Source organism: Maylandia zebra, linkage group LG22 (assembly GCF_041146795.1).
Source record: "Maylandia zebra isolate NMK-2024a linkage group LG22, Mzebra_GT3a, whole genome shotgun sequence".
In the NCBI taxonomy this organism is placed as follows: domain Eukaryota; kingdom Metazoa; phylum Chordata; class Actinopteri; order Cichliformes; family Cichlidae; genus Maylandia; species Maylandia zebra.
In genome coordinates, this window is record NC_135187.1 from 27,073,861 (window position 1) to 27,092,583 (window position 18,723).

Sequence of the window (18,723 nt, forward strand, 5' to 3'; positions counted from 1 at the left end):
TAATTTTTCAAAATAAAAGGCTGAGTGACCATCACAGAGTTTGCATGGCTATTTATCCACCGACTCCCAAACTATGGCCCTGTCACTTTGGAATGGTCCTGCAGAGAATCAAAGACCAGAGGATAAAAGTACCTTTCACAGTCTGGGTCATTGCATTACTACTCAGCCTTTCTAGCTGTAAGGGCTTAGGACTACTTTACCCGAGCTCAAATCAATAAAAGGACCAACAGTCCATTTCACTTTCAGACCAAAAAATGTGAAGACAAGCAGGTATTATATTGTATGCTGTATATTGGGATCATTTTCTTGATGTTGCTACAAGGGTGGTACAACACCAGGTAATGTGAGTGTTTTTTCTAACTCATTTGTGTGGTTCTACTTAACACTGTTGGTAAATCTCGGTGCTGGCTTTATTGGCGATCCACGATGCTCCTGTGAGCAGGTTTTCAGAGTTTGTCTCAGAGACTTATGGACTGTGATGTGCTGAATTAAAATAGCAAGTTGTGGTTTCCAAGCTATTATATTATTCACATTTTACTTCTATGTATACACTTTAGATGTTTTAGTCTGTATTCTATTTTTTAAAATAATTTATAAATCAGAAAAGTCATATATAGAAAAACGTAATATTATATTAGAAACCGTAGTAGGATTATTCACAATAAAATAACTGTGGTGAACTTATTTTGAGAGCAGCCTTCAGAGCCATGTGCCCATTTTTAGTTTTGTGGCCTCTAAATGCTAGCTTCAGCTTGAAGAACTCTAGGGCTGCAAGAAAGGTCTACAGACTCTTCCAGTAGCCCTGTTGGTCTTTCCTCCTAAACTAGAGTGAACAAAGGGAGAAGTTTTCATGTACTTGGTAACTAAATGAAAGGATTATAGTCTGTCACACTTCGGGAATTGAATCCTCCGTGTACATCAAAAAAGAAAAGGGAACCCTCCCAAACAACCTGTAGGCTAAAACGGCATGTCAGCTATCACCACTGGGTTTTTTTTTTTGCCAGGTTCATCTAAAGCTCCATCTCACAGAGTGACCCTGCCTCAAAATCTGGGTATTATTCCAGCTGATATTACGTCTACTTCAGCAGTTTTCACCTGTTTTGTTCTGTTGGCTTGCAGAGCATAAAAGCCTGTCTGATTTTTTCTTTCACTCAATGGAAAGGGTCACAGGTAGTTCAGCAGTTAGATAAATTACTTATCTTGACATGAATTGCTGTTTTAAATCTGATTGTCCAAATCATATATCAAGCTTTGTATGTTGCTCGCTGAAAGCTATATGCACAAAATATTGGAATGAGTGTCCCCCCTCCCCTTCCATTGGATACTTGTGAAAAAATGAATTGCCATATCTCTACTTCTTCTTCTTCTTCTTCTTTTTCTGACAGGTCCCTTTAGGTATTGCCACAGTTGATCATCCATCTACCTAGCATCCTCCTCTGTCACATCGAGCCCCTACATGTCCTCATTCACTACATCTATTCACCTTCTAGTTGGTCTTCCTCTTTTCCTCCCTCCTGGCAGCTTCATAGTCACCATTTTTTCACCTCTGCACACAAATCATCTCAACTTTGCCTGAAAACTGCTCAACCTGAGCTGCCCACCTGATATACTTGTTTCTAATCCTGGTCATGCCGAGTGAAAATCAAACCATCTTTAAATCTGTACCTCCAGCTCTTTCTATCTTAAAAGTCATAATGTAGATGAATGACAGTTTCAAGAAAAAAACGTGTCAGAACATTTTCAGTACACTTCTTTCTACAAGACTCTAAAATGCTGCTAAAGGCAATAATCATTTGCTCTCCAAAAGGCAGTCCCTCATTTGGTGTTTTCCTGATGGCAGTGGTTTAAATCTCACTTGTCAACACTATCAAGATCTGATTACTGTGACAGCGCTATCATCCTCCAATGGATCACTCCAAAGTGGGTAGAAATCTTGCCTTATAGGACAAACTTCAGAACTACTGGCCTAATTTCCAGTGACCCTTGCCATCAAATGGCACAAGTGGACCAAAACCATACCACAAAAATGCTTCTCAAAAACTGAGGAACTCATTGTTTGGGTTAAGAGTTGTTGTTTCTGACTTAAGTTGACTTAAATCTGAAAAGTGAGACTGGATCAAATCATCAAGACCAAAAAGACAAGAAGCAGAATGCATTCATAAAGAATGATCATTTATTTGTATCTAATATTTCAAAAATATTTCAAACAAGAAGCCGGTGATGTCTGCTAAGCAAACATTAATTAAAACAAACCCCAGAGGCAAAGTCAGAGGTCACCTGCAGAATGGCACTGCTGGAGCTGGAAAATGAGAATCAGCAGCTGACTTTGCCATCGGCTTTTCATCGGTGGCTTGAAACCAAGCTGTCCAGGTACAACACACTCACTTCATCACATCGCCACCCTGCTGCCACAAAGCAGCATGCTAGATATTGACAGAGAGAACAGCTCTTCCACATCATATTAATACACAATATATACAACCGCAGAGAGCAGACAGTGCTCGGGCAGCCTTTGGCAAGGTGTTAGTGCTTAAATATCTCACCACAAGTGAGTCAGAATTTAATCTGTTGCTTTTTAGCATAATAATGGAGAGCAAGGGCCAAGCTGGAATAAAGCTGCTTGGAAGCCAAAAATGCACTTAAAGGGAAGACTGAGGAAAAATATCCCCCTGAAATGTATGTTTAATATTGTGCTGATACAGCTCGCCCCCACAAACTTTGGAGGCTATGCTTTTTTTTTTTAAAAAAAAAGAAAAGAAAGTCATATTCAAAACTGCAGTAAGAGCTGGAATTATTATTTAATATTTTAAACAATAACTTATGTATAAACTCTTTTTATATTTTTAAACTTGGACACCTGGACAAACCCTGACTCCCTTGACCAGCTGTTCTCTCCTGTTTGACTAAATGGCCATTGTAGCTTCAGATTTCATTTCACTTTTTAATCTCAAATAATCATTTTCCATTACCTGAAAATTTTCTTATTCAGAATTCAGATTTAATCGAAAATTGAATTTATTTTCATTTACACTAGCTCATGACTTTGACTTTTAAATCTGATATTTCTAGTATTTATCTTATCATTTCATCATCTGGGATTCCTAAAAATGAATTCTGCCTTTTATAATATTATATATAAAAACATCATGACTTTATTTTCTTTGTTTTCTTCATGGCTTATCTCCTTATTTTTGCATTCTTTTATTGAGTTAAACGTGATTCTTGAAGAAACTGACTGCCTCCGCGCAATTAAAACCAAGCGCTTGGCTTCGTGTGGCTCTCCGGCCGTGAGCTCCCCTTCCTCGCCACATGGAGGCGCCGCAGACCCGCATTCCTGCGTCCCGCTTGCTCGCAGTGCACACAGAGAAAAAAAGTAGCGGAGCCGTTACAGGAAAGGGGGGCTCTTTTGAACGCTTTAGCTTGAAATCAGATGCTCCCTGTGCGGGATGTGGAGGGATCAGTGCAGGCGGCGATGAATGGAGCTGAGCGCGCAACTTCTCTCCAGTCCTGCCGCTGTTGTTGCTCCTGCTGCTGGAGTTTCCTCTAGGATTTGCTTCTTGTGACGAGCTGGACTTTACTTCTTCTGCCAACATGTATTCAGCAGCATTGCTACTGATGCTGGCCATCAGGATCTACGCAGATAGCATGGAGGGACCAACAGGTAAAAGAAGAGAAAAGAGAAATACTTAGTTTGGGTATGGCGAGGCATAGTCCGAAGGCAAGAATTACAGTCTTAAAGTTGACTGTGAGGGGTTAAAACCGCCATGTCCCTGCAATTTACAGATTTATGCTGAAGTCAAATTGTCTTCTGCTCCGACTGTGGTTCCCTAACTTGAAAAAAAAGTTGCCTCTGAGTGCGCGTTCAACTGTTTAAACGCGCTCCCGTCTCGCTTTCGGTGCTGTGAACTTTGTCCTTTGTCTAAACAGTGGCACGTTAATATTTCACTGGACATTAAACGTGACATTGCCTGCATCCTCACAGCATCATTTTATGACAGTGCTCAGTGGTGTGTGTGTGTGTGTGTGTGTTTTCAAGATCAAATATAAAAAGTCAAAAAGCTCGAAAACGAAAGAGGATTCAGCAGTGTCTGCCTGCGTTTGACGTTTACTGCTATTTTTCCAGTTGTTCAGGCTTCATTGGGTGTTTTTTTTTTCTAAACCAATGTGTCATCTCACAGAAAGTAAATCTCCTCTCAGTAATAAGTCATCCCTCATTGGATCTTATATTGCAGATGTTTAACTTTCTTGTGTGTTAATAGCTCTGATGGAACATCTTGCATGATTATGTTGCGGATGCATCGGGTGATTTGTTCACTTTGTAACACAGTCATCCCTCAGAGCTGTTTTGGAGTGTGTTGCCTGCTGCTACAAAGCAGCAACCATAGAGATGAATTAGTAATGTCAGTGTTTGTGCTCGGAATAACCGCACTGACAGCTGGTCCAGATATTCTCTGTGTGGATCAGTCAAACTCTTGATAGACAGTTTTGAAGTGTTCTCAGAGAGGAAAACACATTTTGAAGCTATATTACCTGAAAGCCACAGAGCCTGTCTGAGCTGTGAGTTCAAATCCTTTTCATTTTGCCTGTGGCTAGTTTAACACTTAAATGGCTGAAGTAGTGTGTGAAGACTCCTAAAGGCCGTGGGACGTTATCTTTTAAAGAATTTTGTGGAATAAGATTAGAAAGAGAAAAAAAACAGCCCGCAGTCAGCCCCTTATCAAGTTTGTCTCATGTGAAAGTGCAAGTTGACTTTTCTCAAATGCTTTTCAGCTTGTGTGAATGTTGGCAGTGCGATATAAATACTTTGGTACGTAGGTATCAGTTACACGATCACCAGAGCCAGTTGCTGAACAGCCGTGCACCGAGCCACTCCCTGCTCTCTAGGATCGAGTGGATTCTGTGGGCAAGATTTATTGTAACAAGCCACCTGTCTTCTGATCTCGCATGAAATAGCAGACAAAATGTTTCAACACCACTGATTCACATTCTTTTTATTCATATCACCAAGATTAGACACTGATTTCCATGGAGAAAGTCAAAGCTAGTTCTAATTGCATATGTCTTGGGTCATTGCGGTGGACCTCGGCCCTTTCTGTGACAGACTGAAGGCTGTTGTCACACAGTAGGAGTGAAAAAGTGTGTAAATTCACATTTAAATCAGATTCTGCTAAGTGCATTTTCACCTGCTGCTTCTCTTTTAAGTATATCCGTCAAAGAACGCTGTCATTGCAAAACTGCAATGCAGTATAGATGAATTTGTGAATTTCTATGGTGTGACTTTGTCATAAAATTGCAAAAAATGTCCAACGTGATTTTCTACAGCTCAATACATTTTCTTCAAATGTCAGTTCACTTCCAAACCCCAAAGATGATTGGACCCATATATCGAACAATATCAGTTATTTGCTGATCTATCGGCTTTAATAACAGTTGATACATGAAAAATGTAAAAAGTTATACGTTATGAGTAGTGGTTTGTCCACCAGAGGGCACTGAGCAGATTCTCTGGCGACAGCGTTCGTATTTGGAATGCCATCACCAAATGCGGATAAATCTTTTTTTAAAAATCCAACATTTTGAATATCTATATATGGATGTATATCAGAAAGAGTACCTACTTCTTGCTTCTGTCCAGATTGTTTGCAAATCCTTGATGTCCCTTGTTTAAGTCATTCTCATGCACTCTTAGACCTTCTGATTGGGTGCTGGAATTTTAAATCTTATCATTACTTGCCAACATTTTTTCCATGTGTTTATAACCTCGTTAAAGCATTTCGCACTACTGCATCATAACTTGAGATACTGCTCATGTTGTTTCACTGCTAAAGACAGCTCACCACCCATGATATTCACCGATTAGTTATCTTTGGATCAGATAATCAAATGATTGTCGCAAATTTTGCTGTTTTTTTCTATTGATACAAAAATCACGGTAGCAGCAACCTTAGCATGTTGAATAGCATCAGAAATAAAGACCTCTACATGTTGTTTAAAGTTGTCAACAATAGTATTAGAAAACACTGCATACATTTTCATTGCAGTGCAGATGAGACGCATCTTTATGTATCCATGAAGCCAGATAACTGCACCAATTAGTTAAACTGCAGAAAAGTAATAAAGACATAAAGACCTGGATGACCTCTACTTTTCCAATTCTAGATTCACACTAAACTACGGTTACTGTACTGCTGGCCTCCAGTAACACTGTGAAGAATTCAGAAGTCATTTTTGTCCAAGATATGTCCTTCAAAGTGCTCATTAAACAAATATGTTGGACTGTTTTCATCCATTCGTGCAATAAATCAAAAATTACCAACATCACGTGTCAGAGTGATGCTGAAAAGTTAGACTGGGACTGGCTTGAGAGACCATTTTTTTCCCCATATTAGCTTCTTCTCCTCATTGGCTTTAAAATCTTTATCCTTAAGCAGAAAATCTTGAATAATCAGGCTCTGTCATAACTTAACAACCTCATAGTATCTAATCATCCTAAAAGAGGGCTTCAGAGTCAGACTGCAGGCTTACTTTTGGTTCCTAGAGTTTTCAAAATTAGAACAGGTGTCAGGGCCCTCTACTCTGGAAACAGCTCCAAGTTTATATTCAGGAGACAGACTCTGTCTCTGCTTTCAAGATGAGGCTTAAAACTTTCCTTTTGATAAAGCGTATGGTTAGGGCTGGATCAGGTGACCCTGACGTTAGTTATGCTGCAATAGGCTTAGGCTGCTGGGGGACTTGCCATGATACACTGAGCATTCATTTTTCCCTCATCTCTTTTTGCTCTCTGTGTGTTTATACACCACTACTGCATTTAATCATTAGGAATTCTTAAATGCAGACTCTCTCTTCCACAGTTTGCCTGTTTTGTCCCATCTTTCTTTGCTTTCTTCTCTTTCCCTTCATCCCCAACTAGTCGTGGCAGATGGCCGCCCCTCCCTGAGCTCGGTCCTGCTAGAGGTTTCTTCCTGTTAAAAGGGAGTTGTTCCTCCAACTGTCACCAAGTGCTTGCTCATAGTGGGCCATGTGATTGTTGAATTTTCTTTCTAATATTGTAAGTATATTGAGGTAGAAAGCTGAATTGAACTGAATGAAATGCAAGCAGAAGTAAAGCGAACTTGGTAACATGCCTGTTCATTTTGAAATGTATTTTGGAGTATTTTATGCTTAAGACTCGAGGGGAGTGAAAGACTGTGAATTAATTCCCCAGCTGGATTCAAGTTAAGAGCCGTTATAGTTTGGGGTCAGCAACTTAATCTCTCAGTGACAACAGTGACCTAAAGATTAGGTGTCTGCGTGACAGGCTGCCTATGTGTTGCTAAGACACTAATGCTTTAACGTTTGGAAATAGGACTGTAATGCATCATCACGGTTACCACTTGTGGGTACACATTGAGATTTACATATAAATCAGATTGTTTCTATTTATGCCTCCTTGATATTCACAACTAGGCTTTGCAATCTACAGTAGATTCACACGAGGAAAGATTCTTCGAGAAAATTCTTTAAGGTGGAAGGAAAATGATTTGAGTTGTGTTTTACAGAGTTCGTTTGTCATTCATCTGACCAAGCTGTCACTGCAAACTTTTGCCAATTGTAGTTATGTGATGCTAAGAACACTTTTGGTTGGTACTTAAGGTTCCCCACACAGCTCTTGGAATAAATCATCAAAGACTGAGCCTGGCAGTTTGTTGTCGGATTTGCAGGTACTGAAGTTTTAACATATCCCTTTTGCTGCCTTTTTGAGGCTGCCAAGAAGTTGTGTCATGCAGCTTTAATGTTGATCGGAGCAAAAACACAAGAAGGTGCAGTGGCAGCACCACTTTATAATTCTGCCGAGTGTAGCTGTGTTTGCACCTCAGCTCCAAAGTCTGGCCTAGAGAACGTGTGATCGCTGAGGTGACACCTGGCGTGTTGTTTAAAGGTGCCCGGCCCCCTGTTAGCGGGGGCTCTGAGGAATAAAAGCAAGAATGTAATTTAATCTTGAAACGAAACCACGTGAGTGAGCTCCGACACTAAGCAGCGCTGACATGCGGTTCCAAGGATTCTGATATTGGAGGAAGTAAGCTGGAAAAGATCGCAACGAAAGTGAGCGCTGACACGAGAAGGTGCGCTTTCATGGTCTGTTGGGAGGATGTAAAGAGGGGAGTTCTTGGTGTGTAGTGGCGTGAATCCAGCTCAGTGCTAAAATAGTCCAACACACACACACAGCTCTCCTGGGGCAAATGTGAGGGCTGTAAATAGAGAAAATGGCGTGTGTGTTCACACAAAAAGCAATAATGAGATGTGATTTTTTACTGGGGGAAATAACAAATGATTTTTTAATACAAAAGTTGTGAATTCCATAATAGCTGCACGTTTTTAAAGAAAATGAGTACAGCATAATTGCAGCTTGCAATAATGAGATGACAAAAGAGCAAGTGCTGTTTCAAACTGAAGAAGAAAAACCCAATGAATGTAGGGTATAGATTTAGTATAACCCATCCGCATATTCTACTGGACATTTAGAAGCCTTTTCAATTATGACCGTTAGATAGTTTGACTTTAATTATGTGTTTGGCTGAATAAAATGGATACAATGGCAAAAAAGATCAATTTGAAATGATAAAGCACAGCCAATGTTTCACTCTTAACCTTTCTGATGAGCACTATAGCATTAAGTGGGATAAATATTACAGAACACATGAGGGCTTCTTTTCCATTCAAATGGATAGGTCAAGCATCAGATGTGTAGACATATTCAGACAGTCAGTAGCAGGCTGACAGACAAATGAGTGCTAGCTAAGGAGCCCTGAATGAGGTGGAAGTCAGTGCAATCCTCCACTTTGATGGCTTTTGAGAAATTTTAATTGCCTTGGCTGTTAGTTGTCACTCATGCTGTTCGTCTCTCAGACTTTCATTGGCAGCGTGGCGAAAGCAAACTTGTAAAGGTGTTTCACCAAATTAAAATTTTAGTTGTAATCATCACAGTGTGAAGACTTCATGGGCTTTTTGGAAGTTCTCAGACCTGCGAATGGCAGACCGAGTTCACAAACTTCAGTGGTTTTTTATACATATATAACTGCAGCATGATTACTTCAGTTTATCTCAAAATGATTTCCTCTTATCATGAAGGGAGAAGTCAGGCCTGCTGCTGTGGTACTGAAGGCAATTTTCTCTATGGAATTGGAGTTGATGAAATGCAGTTTCGCTGTCAACAAACTTCATTGTGCCCGTCTCGGTTGAACTCCGAGTTCTTGTGCTCCATCTATCTTTCAGTATGATGTATCTTCAGTAGTCATCAGTTGTATACAGTATTTTAGTCTTTTGCCACTTTGCTTTCTGTTTTAACACCGGACTACTCTTGGTGAATGTTTGAGCTGTTAACATATTAATAGGGGTGCAACGATACACAAAATTCACGGTTCGGTTCGGTTCGATACTTTGGTGTCACGGTTCGATATTTTTTCGATACAAAAAAATGTTCAAGCATTTTTAATTTGTCATTTATTAAAATTATAAATATATATTTTAACTCAAAAGTACAGTTTTTAAATTTAACCCTAACCCTTGTGCGTGTTTTTTATTTTGACAGCGAATGCGCACCTGCGGACCACTTATGTGCAGCCCTGGTTATTTAGCTCGTCATATTGCAGCCACAGAAATTATTTTGTCCATGAAACCATAAAGCTGCACTTTCTTTTTGCCTTATAGTCTGATTTGTCATAACTTCTCCGTTTTGTGGTAAGCTTTTCTTTGGCTGTCACTTCTTCACCCTGACCTGTCTTATTTGGCTCAGCAGAACTGAAATGCTTTTACACACGCACTCACATAAGCTCAGCGATTCTCTGCGCGATCAACCTCTCACATGTTTAAAACCCCTGGAGGGTCTTGGGTCGATTTGTGGCTATTTTTCGGCTATTTTCAAATTTTGATTACCTGCCATTTGCACAGTGTTGAATGGAATATAGCGAAAGTCTGCAAAAAAAAAGTTTGGTCACATTTACTGTTAAAATTTCAGTATGACTTCCGGAAATTAGCTTCAGGGGCTAAGCTAGCGATAAACTTACGCTATTGATCCTAGGGTCGATTTGTGCCCCATTGAAACCCTTTATAAACGCTATTTTTCACGGCAAAAAAAATACGGTCAAATCGATCTCGATCGGTAATGCTTCCGCTTCCGCTTGCAGTACTGGCCTTGGAGTTGTAATTTTTTTATTTGTCCACCGGGTGGCGCCCTTGCTCCACATTTGACCCGGGGCTGGAAAACAGCGGGCTGCTTAAAGAGACCTGCGGGAAATGACGCCTCTTTTCCGGCGTGCTGCCGCGGTTTCGCCCGCTGATCGTGCGGGACAATTTTCGGCCCCAGGACCGTTTGAGGTTGGATTTTTTTTTTTAAATCAACAGGAAATGACGTATTTGTTGTGACGTGGTACCGGATGTGTGTGTTGGAAAAAGGGGTCCGACGCAACATGCCCCGGTCATCGTCGCGAGTCAACCCGGGAGCATGCACCGATTCCGGGCTAGAGGAGGAGCATTTGCCGCCTGGAGACTATTTTCTGGTCCTGAAAAAAAAAATAAAAGGCGATCGAAATGACTGTTTGTGCCAATCTTTAGTCCATCTAAAGGCCTAATTATAATAACAATCAAATATTACTTCAAATGTTTTTTTGGGAAAATATTTAGTTTTTTAGTTTTTTTTTTCGTTTTTTTGTAATTTAAAGGGTTAAAACAACGAAAATATAATTAAAACTTTATATGAATATTTCAGGGAGAAGTAGTTTTAAAAGACTGACCAATTTAAAGTGAAAAAAAAAATTAATATTTAATATTTTTATTGCACTTTTTGGGCGTGGTCGATAGTGTGCATTTTATGAAATGCGCTCCTGGAAAAAAAATAAAAGGCGATCGAAATGACTCTTGGTGCCAATCTTTAGTCCATCCAAAGGCCTAATTATAATAACAATTGAATATTACCTCAAATGTTTTTTTTGGAAAATATTCAAGTTTTTTGTTTTTTGGGGCAAAAAAAGCAGTGCGCTCATGTGACGAAACCGGGATATAAAGGGTTAAAATCCGCGAAATGTAATTAAAACTTGACATGAATATTTCAAGGAGAAGTAGGTCTAAAAGATTGGCTAATTTAAAGTGGAAAAAAATATTAATATATAAATTTTTTATAGTGCTTTTTTGGGCGTGGTCGATTTGTGGCTCTAAGACCAATAGTGTATGCATTTTTCTAGGACCCTCCAGGGGTTAAGCTTGCTGCGGGAGATTTCACTTGTCATGTTTGCATAGTAAGCTAACGATTAATAAGACGATGTCAGAGGAATTGGTGCACAAATTATCATCACTCACAGATCAGTGCTGTCGCTCTCTATACACAGTTCGCACGATTGCAAAGTGAAAGCAAAAAAACAAGCGCAAATTCAAACGCGACTTCAATATGTCACATATTGACAGTGGCTCACCGATGCCAATGACATAATTACCCAGCTACATTTCCGAAAGAATGCAAAAGCATTGACATATATTTTTCCTACAATAGCCCGACGGGCAGGGAAGAGAAAGATTTTGGTAGCCCGACTGAAAAAATCGCTAGCTCCAGGACGTCGGGCTAGCGATATTGCAAGCCCTGTATCTGATTGAGGAATCACTCATCTTTGGAAAAGAGAGTTTATTACAGAGAAATGGCTCTTTCCAAAATAAAAGCTATACTATCCGCTTCTTCTGGGCTATATTCTCAGCAGCATAAGGAGAATCATGTGCTAACAGCTGTCTAAATGACTCGGCTAAAGTTAGTAGCATGCTTGTTGTTTTTGTCTTTGCACTAGGATGATGTCTGCGTAAATGTGCAGTCATATTCGTTGTGTTCCCACTAGTGCTTTCAGGTTAATCTCGTTGAAATGACCTTAACGCCACAACACGGCAAATCTCCGTTAACGAGCTACCGCCGATCGCTCCGTGCATGGGGCTAGACGGCCAACACGTTAACGAGCTAACTGCGCTAACACACTAGTTCACACCAATGTAATTGAGCATTGCATGGCACATCCAACATACTGTTTTACTTTAGTCCATGACTCGCTTACCTTCAGGGTCATACGTCACATGAAAACCAAAATAATTCCAAACGCCAGATCTGAATGAGAGTGGGGGAGGTCCATGTTAAAAGGAGAGCTTAACTTCTGTCTCGCTAGCTTGCCCTGCGCTCTTCCTTCTGATGATACTGTCTGTGTTGAGCGCTCAGTGGATCTGCGCTGGACAGTGCAGCCTAGGCGGAGTAGTCGAACACAGACAGCATCGTCAGAAGGAAAATTGATAAAATAAATTACAAATGTTGTATTGTTCGATACATATGCGTACCGAACCGAAAGCACTGTATCGAACGGTTCAATATCGATACGAATATCGTTGCACCCCTACATATTAACTAAGTTGGATAAAGCGTTCACATCACCCTCCAATTCATTAGAATTGCTATTAGTTGGCAGAATTGCTGCAGACTCACTATGCAGATGAATCTAAATCCAACTAGGGCTGGGCCATATCATACCGTTCACGGTAACACCGGTATAATGTTGGGCAACGATAAGAAAATGAAATATCGCAATAGAATATGGGTAAAACGCGCAGTGCCTTTGTTTTCATACGCACATGGCGGAAAAAGCATGGCGGCGACGGAGAATGAGAAGGGTGAAAGCGGATCGTTGAATGAAACAGATGAATCAGAATTGGTTTGTAAAAATGCTGCAACTTCAGTGGTGTGGAACTGGTTTAGCTTTCGTCCGTCAGATACACAACAAAGCACTATTTTTGGTACAGCATGCTAGCGGGCCGTCGTTATTACCGTGTTTGTTGGAAAATACAACACACTTAAAATCAATCCTTTGATTTTTCTGAAAGTCGACGGTGCCCCTTATAATCCCGTGTGCCTTATGTATGAATTCTGGTTGTGTTTACCGACCTCGAAACGATGTTATGTGGTACACGGCGCTCGAAAATCTGTCAACTGTTTTAGTACGACTAAGCTACGAACCCGCACCGCTTGATGTATTGTCGGAGCGTTACGGCTAACGTAGACAGGAGCCTCGCGGAGTGATACGTACTGTGCTTCCACAAAATATTACCGTATTGTGTGTGTATAACCTCTTTTTAAGTTTTGTGGATATTATACATGGTTATGCTAAGGATATGACAGCCAATTTCCACTGGAAATGCCTTTTGGTTAAATTGTCAGCAAGGAATTTGCACTGTTACGTTTTTATATAACTTTAATGCACATAAACAAACAGCTGCTTGTTTAAGTGAAAATACAGTGATGTTTTTTTTTTTTTGCACTAATAAAGTTGTGGAGTTGTAAAGTATTTTGTCTAGTGTCAATTATATCGTCAGTTATATCGTTATCGCAAATTTTCAAATGTATATCGTGATAAATATTTTTGGTCATATCGCCCTGCTCTAAATCCAATGTTGATTCCCATGCAATGAATGTAGCATTGTTAAAACGAATTTCATATTTCCCAGCCCTGTTGTTTAGTAGTTTTTTAAATAACAAGTTTTTTCTACTGTCCTAAATTTTGTTGTTGTTTTTTTAAGTAAAAAAAAAATGTTTTCACTCTCTAGCAAAAATACATGGAAAATGGATTTACCTTTCAAGTTTGGAAAAATGATTCTGGAATTCTTTTAATTCCTAACTGGGGGTGAACTCCAGGTTGACGTCTGTGGGAAAATGTCCACCTGCTCCCTTTCTCTGTACACACAGTAAAAACTTTCCTGCTGTACTTTTGGTCTCAGTTGCTGCTTTCTGGTCACGCAAAGTTCCTTTTGGAAATGATGGTCATCATTAGACTCAGAGAGAAGGATTATCCAGGGGTAGTGCATTGGCTATGTAGCTATCAATCACAAGTCAAGCTTGACAATCAGTGTGGGGTGTCCATACTGTGTCATAGTCACTCCCCTGTACTCATCATGTCCACTTTTAGGACACCCAGATTGCAATGGTGAAAAAGCTAGTTTAAGCTTTCACAATAGAACTTCACAATCATGGGACATCATGCTGGCAATAGTTGCCTTTTTATACTGTCTGTGGTTTGAACCCAAAACTATTTTAATTAGTTTTGCTGCTTAAACCAAACCAAAGCGTTAAAAACAAAACACAATGACTGAATACGAAGTGTAAAAACTAATGTGTAATCACGGGGTCGTGTAACACTTTTCATAAACATGATTGACATAAGTATGTCACTGCCCACAGTTCAAGATGAGTTATTTTACAAAGAGGTAATTATTTATAAAACAAAAGAGAAATTAAAAAAGATGAAAGTAAAGCCAACTAAAACATAAATGTTAGAGAATGTAAAAATATCAAGATTAAATCAATGATGTCAAGAATGGAAAAGTTTGTAACTTGTGTTAATGAGCGCAGACTCATGGTAAATAAATACACAATACAAACAGTTATCTGGCAGCAGCAGGTTTGAATTTTTGTGGATGTTGTTTGGGTCAGGTTTCATTTACCTTCATGTTAGGTTGTTGACAGATAGATGATCTCCATTTACACATACCTTACTTTACAGTGATCATCTCACACATACCTTATTTTGCATTACATATGAATAGCGTCAAAATTATATTAAAATATTTCAAGAAATTTGAAATAATTGTATTTATGACAATATTGAAAAATAAGGGGATGACATTTTATCAATGATTGCACCTTGTAGGCAGCAGCATGTCTCTTTTCATTCCTTTTCCAATCAACTACTGTCAGTGGTGACACACTACCTAATTCAAAGTGTGACTCTATTGCATCAAAGTGCCAGCAGCAGCACTATAGTGCAATAGTAGTGACTCCGCAATATATCCAGTGACACTGCATAAATCAGATGCAAGCACGAAGGTATCCTAGAAATCTTAAGTAAACAACAACAACAATAACAATAATAATAATTTATTTATTGCAGAGAACTACCTGTGCAGTCTCATACCAACCTAGCTTTTTAAAAAAATATATAATCAGGCAGGGTTGTTTTATGTCAATGTAATGGGCAACTGCCTTTGCTAGTAATGAATCTGTACAGTAACCCTGTAGATTTTCAAACACACTTTTAAGCACATTTCACAACACAGGGTATCGTTTTTGTTAAATATGGTTCATTGGTGGTATGTAGACCATGGAAATATTATTGGCTGTTGCAGAAACCCTTAAGACAACAACCTACAATAAGCTGGCTCATGCCGGTAACTCCTGCATGTTATTATTGAAGCTGATACTGCTACCAGCCGGCCTTAGACTGGACCTGGGAGGCGTCATTGTGGAGAGATACGAGGCCAACTTCGACTCTCCAGGTGTTACAGTTGTGTTGAGTTTTTTCCCCATCTACAACAAATCATTATTGAGCAGATGAAGGAATGCCAGCAGGCACCATGCTGTCTGTCAAGCTGATCTCTAAACATGTTTAGACGCTGAAGTTAATATGCTTACTTTTCTACGTCAGTAATGAATGCCTGCATTGGAGTTCACTTTAGATGACTTCAAAGGAAGCTGCTGGGTTTCTGATTGCCGTTGCTCAGTTTTTCCTCAGTGACTCATTTTACTGCATCTATATAATGATGCGCTAGATGAAATGTTTTGTGAAATCAGTAAAAGGTTGAAGATAATAAATCCGCATAGCATGAACACCTCAGCTGTGGGTGGAACGTGGATATTGGAGGCTGTTGTGTGTCACAGGTATGTAAAGTGATGTTAATTGTACAATTATTGAGTCTCAGGAGACTGAACTGTTGCCTGGGGCAACAAAAGCCAAGAAGCGTAAAGCATCCTGACTTTCTTACCTTCAGATGATAGACGTCAGTTTGTTTGTTTGCCAAATTTTGGGAAGTTCCAAGCACTGAGGATAATTTCTCTGCACTCCTCCAACCCCTCTTTTCTCCTGAGAGGCTGAGAGCTCGTCATTTGCCACAGATCATGTCTCAAATTGTCCACTAAGCATTGAGAGTGTGGCACTGATGGTTTGAAAGCAGTTGCAGAGGCAGCTTACCAGATCACGGTGCAGCAATTGCACTGACAACAATATCTGTCTCTGAAAACTTGACTACATTTTATGTCAGCAAAAGTGTCTCTTAATTCCTCAAACAGCCTTCAGAAAGGAAACATCACGCCAGGCAGCGACACTTACCTCGTCAAAAGTGACGAGTGAGCCTCGAACACTTGAAACCTTTTAAACACTGTTGGGTATCCCTTGATGGTGAGGCTTTTTTATATTATTGCTTTTGTGATACGAAATGGAATTGGGCCATGCAAGTTAAGTATAACCAGTGATGGGTGGGTGCCAATTTTCAGGTTATTATTTTGACATCTTTCCAGTACTAGAGAACTTTTTCGGTTAAGTAAAAGAAGATCCTGTAACTCGCTGTAGTAACAAATTGTAATGTTATTTATTTTGTTCTGAAAATGAAATTATAGCATTGAAGAAAAGTTCAGTTTTGTTTTTAAACGCTGTCAGAGAAAAAACTCCGTATCGTCAGGTCACACTTAAATAATTGTAAATTGGAATCACCCAAGAATCTTGCAATTGGTGGAGCTCTAAAAAAAAATCTAAATTATACAGATGATGATTGACTCAATAAAAAACGCAAAAAAAAATTAAGAAGTAGCCTTAGCCATATATTTTCAAGAAAAAAATATTTCAATTAACTCAATAATTATTATTTTTTTATAGGTCAGTTATAATATTTCTTGTCTGTTGAATGTCAAAACTTGAGAGAACATTCTTTAAAGTAAAAAATGTACATATTATGATATTATAGAGGTGAGCACAGGTTTTAAAGCACATCAATCTACTCAGCAGACCTGGATGGAAATTATAAACAAGAGCACAATTGTTTTTTTGTTTTTTTTTAATTTCAGCTTTAAACTTTGATATTCGTCCCAGAATTCCAAGCAATACCCAGCCCTACAAAGAGGAAGTAAAAAACAAATGTGAGGGAAAGTGGGTATAGCAGAAAAGTAAATTAGAGCACTTCGTCAAAAGTTAAACCCTAGAACGCTCTCACCATCACAGATTGATGGTGATAACATTGTGGAGAATTTGAGGGAGGATTTTTTTTCCTTTCAAGGATAATTTACCCCCTGGTTCTGGAAGCATTTGCTCTCAGCACACAGACGTGGCCAACTTGTTGGGAATGGCAGTTGAGACTGATGATGCAGTTGTTGCTACGACTGGGCACATGTATTAGGGATGAGGTGCACACAGAGAAGAGATATGCAGGAGCATGACTGTTCTGCAGTGATGGCTGCCTGTCCATTTAGTCCAGTCCTGCTCTCCGTCAGATTTGGCTGCTGCTGCCATTACCTCCCAGATTTGTCACCGCTGCTGACAGCCAGCCATGAATAATCTTTATGAATATTCCTCTGTCACTTGTTCTGCCTAGCTGACAGTGTGTTTACTCTCTGCGGCTGAACCAATTGTCCAAGCTATTCCCCGGCCATGAAACCTCTGGTTGGAACTGTCAAGTCTGATGACAGGTCGATGCCAGCGGTGGTGCTGGCAGCAGAGTGGAAACTGTCGCTCGGTTATCGCTGCAGCGCGAGATGACCGAACAGCAGATTCAGCAGACGGGGTCAGAGTTCGGCTGCAGGATGATTTTGTGTCGGTGCTATCAGCAAATGTCACTTTAGATTGAAATGACATCTGAGGGCAAACTGCAGGAATGGCATTCCTCATGCTTCCTTTCCTTTCTGAAGCTTCTGGAGAAAAATAACCACATGATGCCAAAAGCTATTTCTTTTCAGCTCGGCTACCTTCTCCTCCAGCTCCTTATCTCCCACAGTTTTCCCTCTCGGGCTCACATGTTTAGTCCTCCGTGTCGTTAACGTAGTAAACCACAGCGCTGATAAACTCAAGTTAGATTAACTGCCAAACCACAAACTCACTTCTTCTTATATCTTACCCCTCACTTTTTGTAAGATAGCAAAAAAGAAAAAAGAAAATCACTGATATGGAGCAAGGTCCCAAGGTAGCTGTAGATATTACACTTTAAAAAGTAGGCATTTAAAGTTATCAAACTGGTGGGCCTCCCAGTGTCCCTGTGGCACATGAGAGATATTAAAAGTTGAAAGGAAACTTGTAAGGAAAAAAAAGTCAAATTATTAAATAAATAATATAACATGCCCTCACTGGAGCAAACAAGGGCATTGTGGCAATGCCTGCTCACCCCTGTCAGGGTTCCTGTGCACAGCATGGGAGGTTATGCAGTATGAGCAGCAACACCTGTGCACCTGCTATCACTGCGGGACGTCTTGGTCACCAGCTTCTTATTTCCTTCTCTGTCAGTAAAGCTTTAGCGTTGCCACGTTGTGTCTCGGTGTTGCTGTTTTCCATACATCTTTCCTCCTGTTGCACATGAAGCGTGAGACCCTCAAAGTGCAGGTCAAGGTAATGCTTTACCATTCAAATCCAGGTACGCCTCACATGCTTCATAAAACCAGACTTTTCTGCACAGCTCCTATATGGCTGCTAGTTTGTATGTCATGTTATGAGACCAGAGTCTCAAAGTGTCTAAATCCCTACGTGGGAAGCATTCATGGCTGCAATATGAATTTCAAGCCGCCTGTTGCGTGTGCGGTCAAGTAATATATGACTCGCAGTGTGCGTGGCAGAGAAAACAGTCAGTTTATAATGTTTTTGAAATGAAATTGTGGATCATGAACTGGCCAAGATGCTTGATGCATATTAAGTTTCAGTC

At 39.9% G+C, this 18,723-nt stretch overlaps 1 protein-coding gene across 7 annotated transcripts in view; it reads left to right on the forward strand.

Moving 5' to 3' along the window:
• Positions 1-3,174: 3,174 nt before the first annotated feature.
• The window catches only part of LOC101477989 (receptor-type tyrosine-protein phosphatase U), a 258,886-nt gene continuing 243,337 nt past the window's right edge, over positions 3,175-18,723 (forward strand). For 2 of the 7 annotated variants that reach the window (XM_076878967.1, XM_076878969.1), the window contains exon 1: positions 3,175-3,661. In XM_076878967.1, coding sequence (XP_076735082.1) covers positions 3,592-3,661 — 70 coding nt within the window. In that variant the 5' untranslated portion in view covers positions 3,175-3,591. The remainder of the gene's footprint in view (positions 3,662-18,723) is intronic. The other 5 variants (XM_076878966.1, XM_076878968.1, XM_004564402.4 and 2 more) reach the window with 4 other exon arrangements.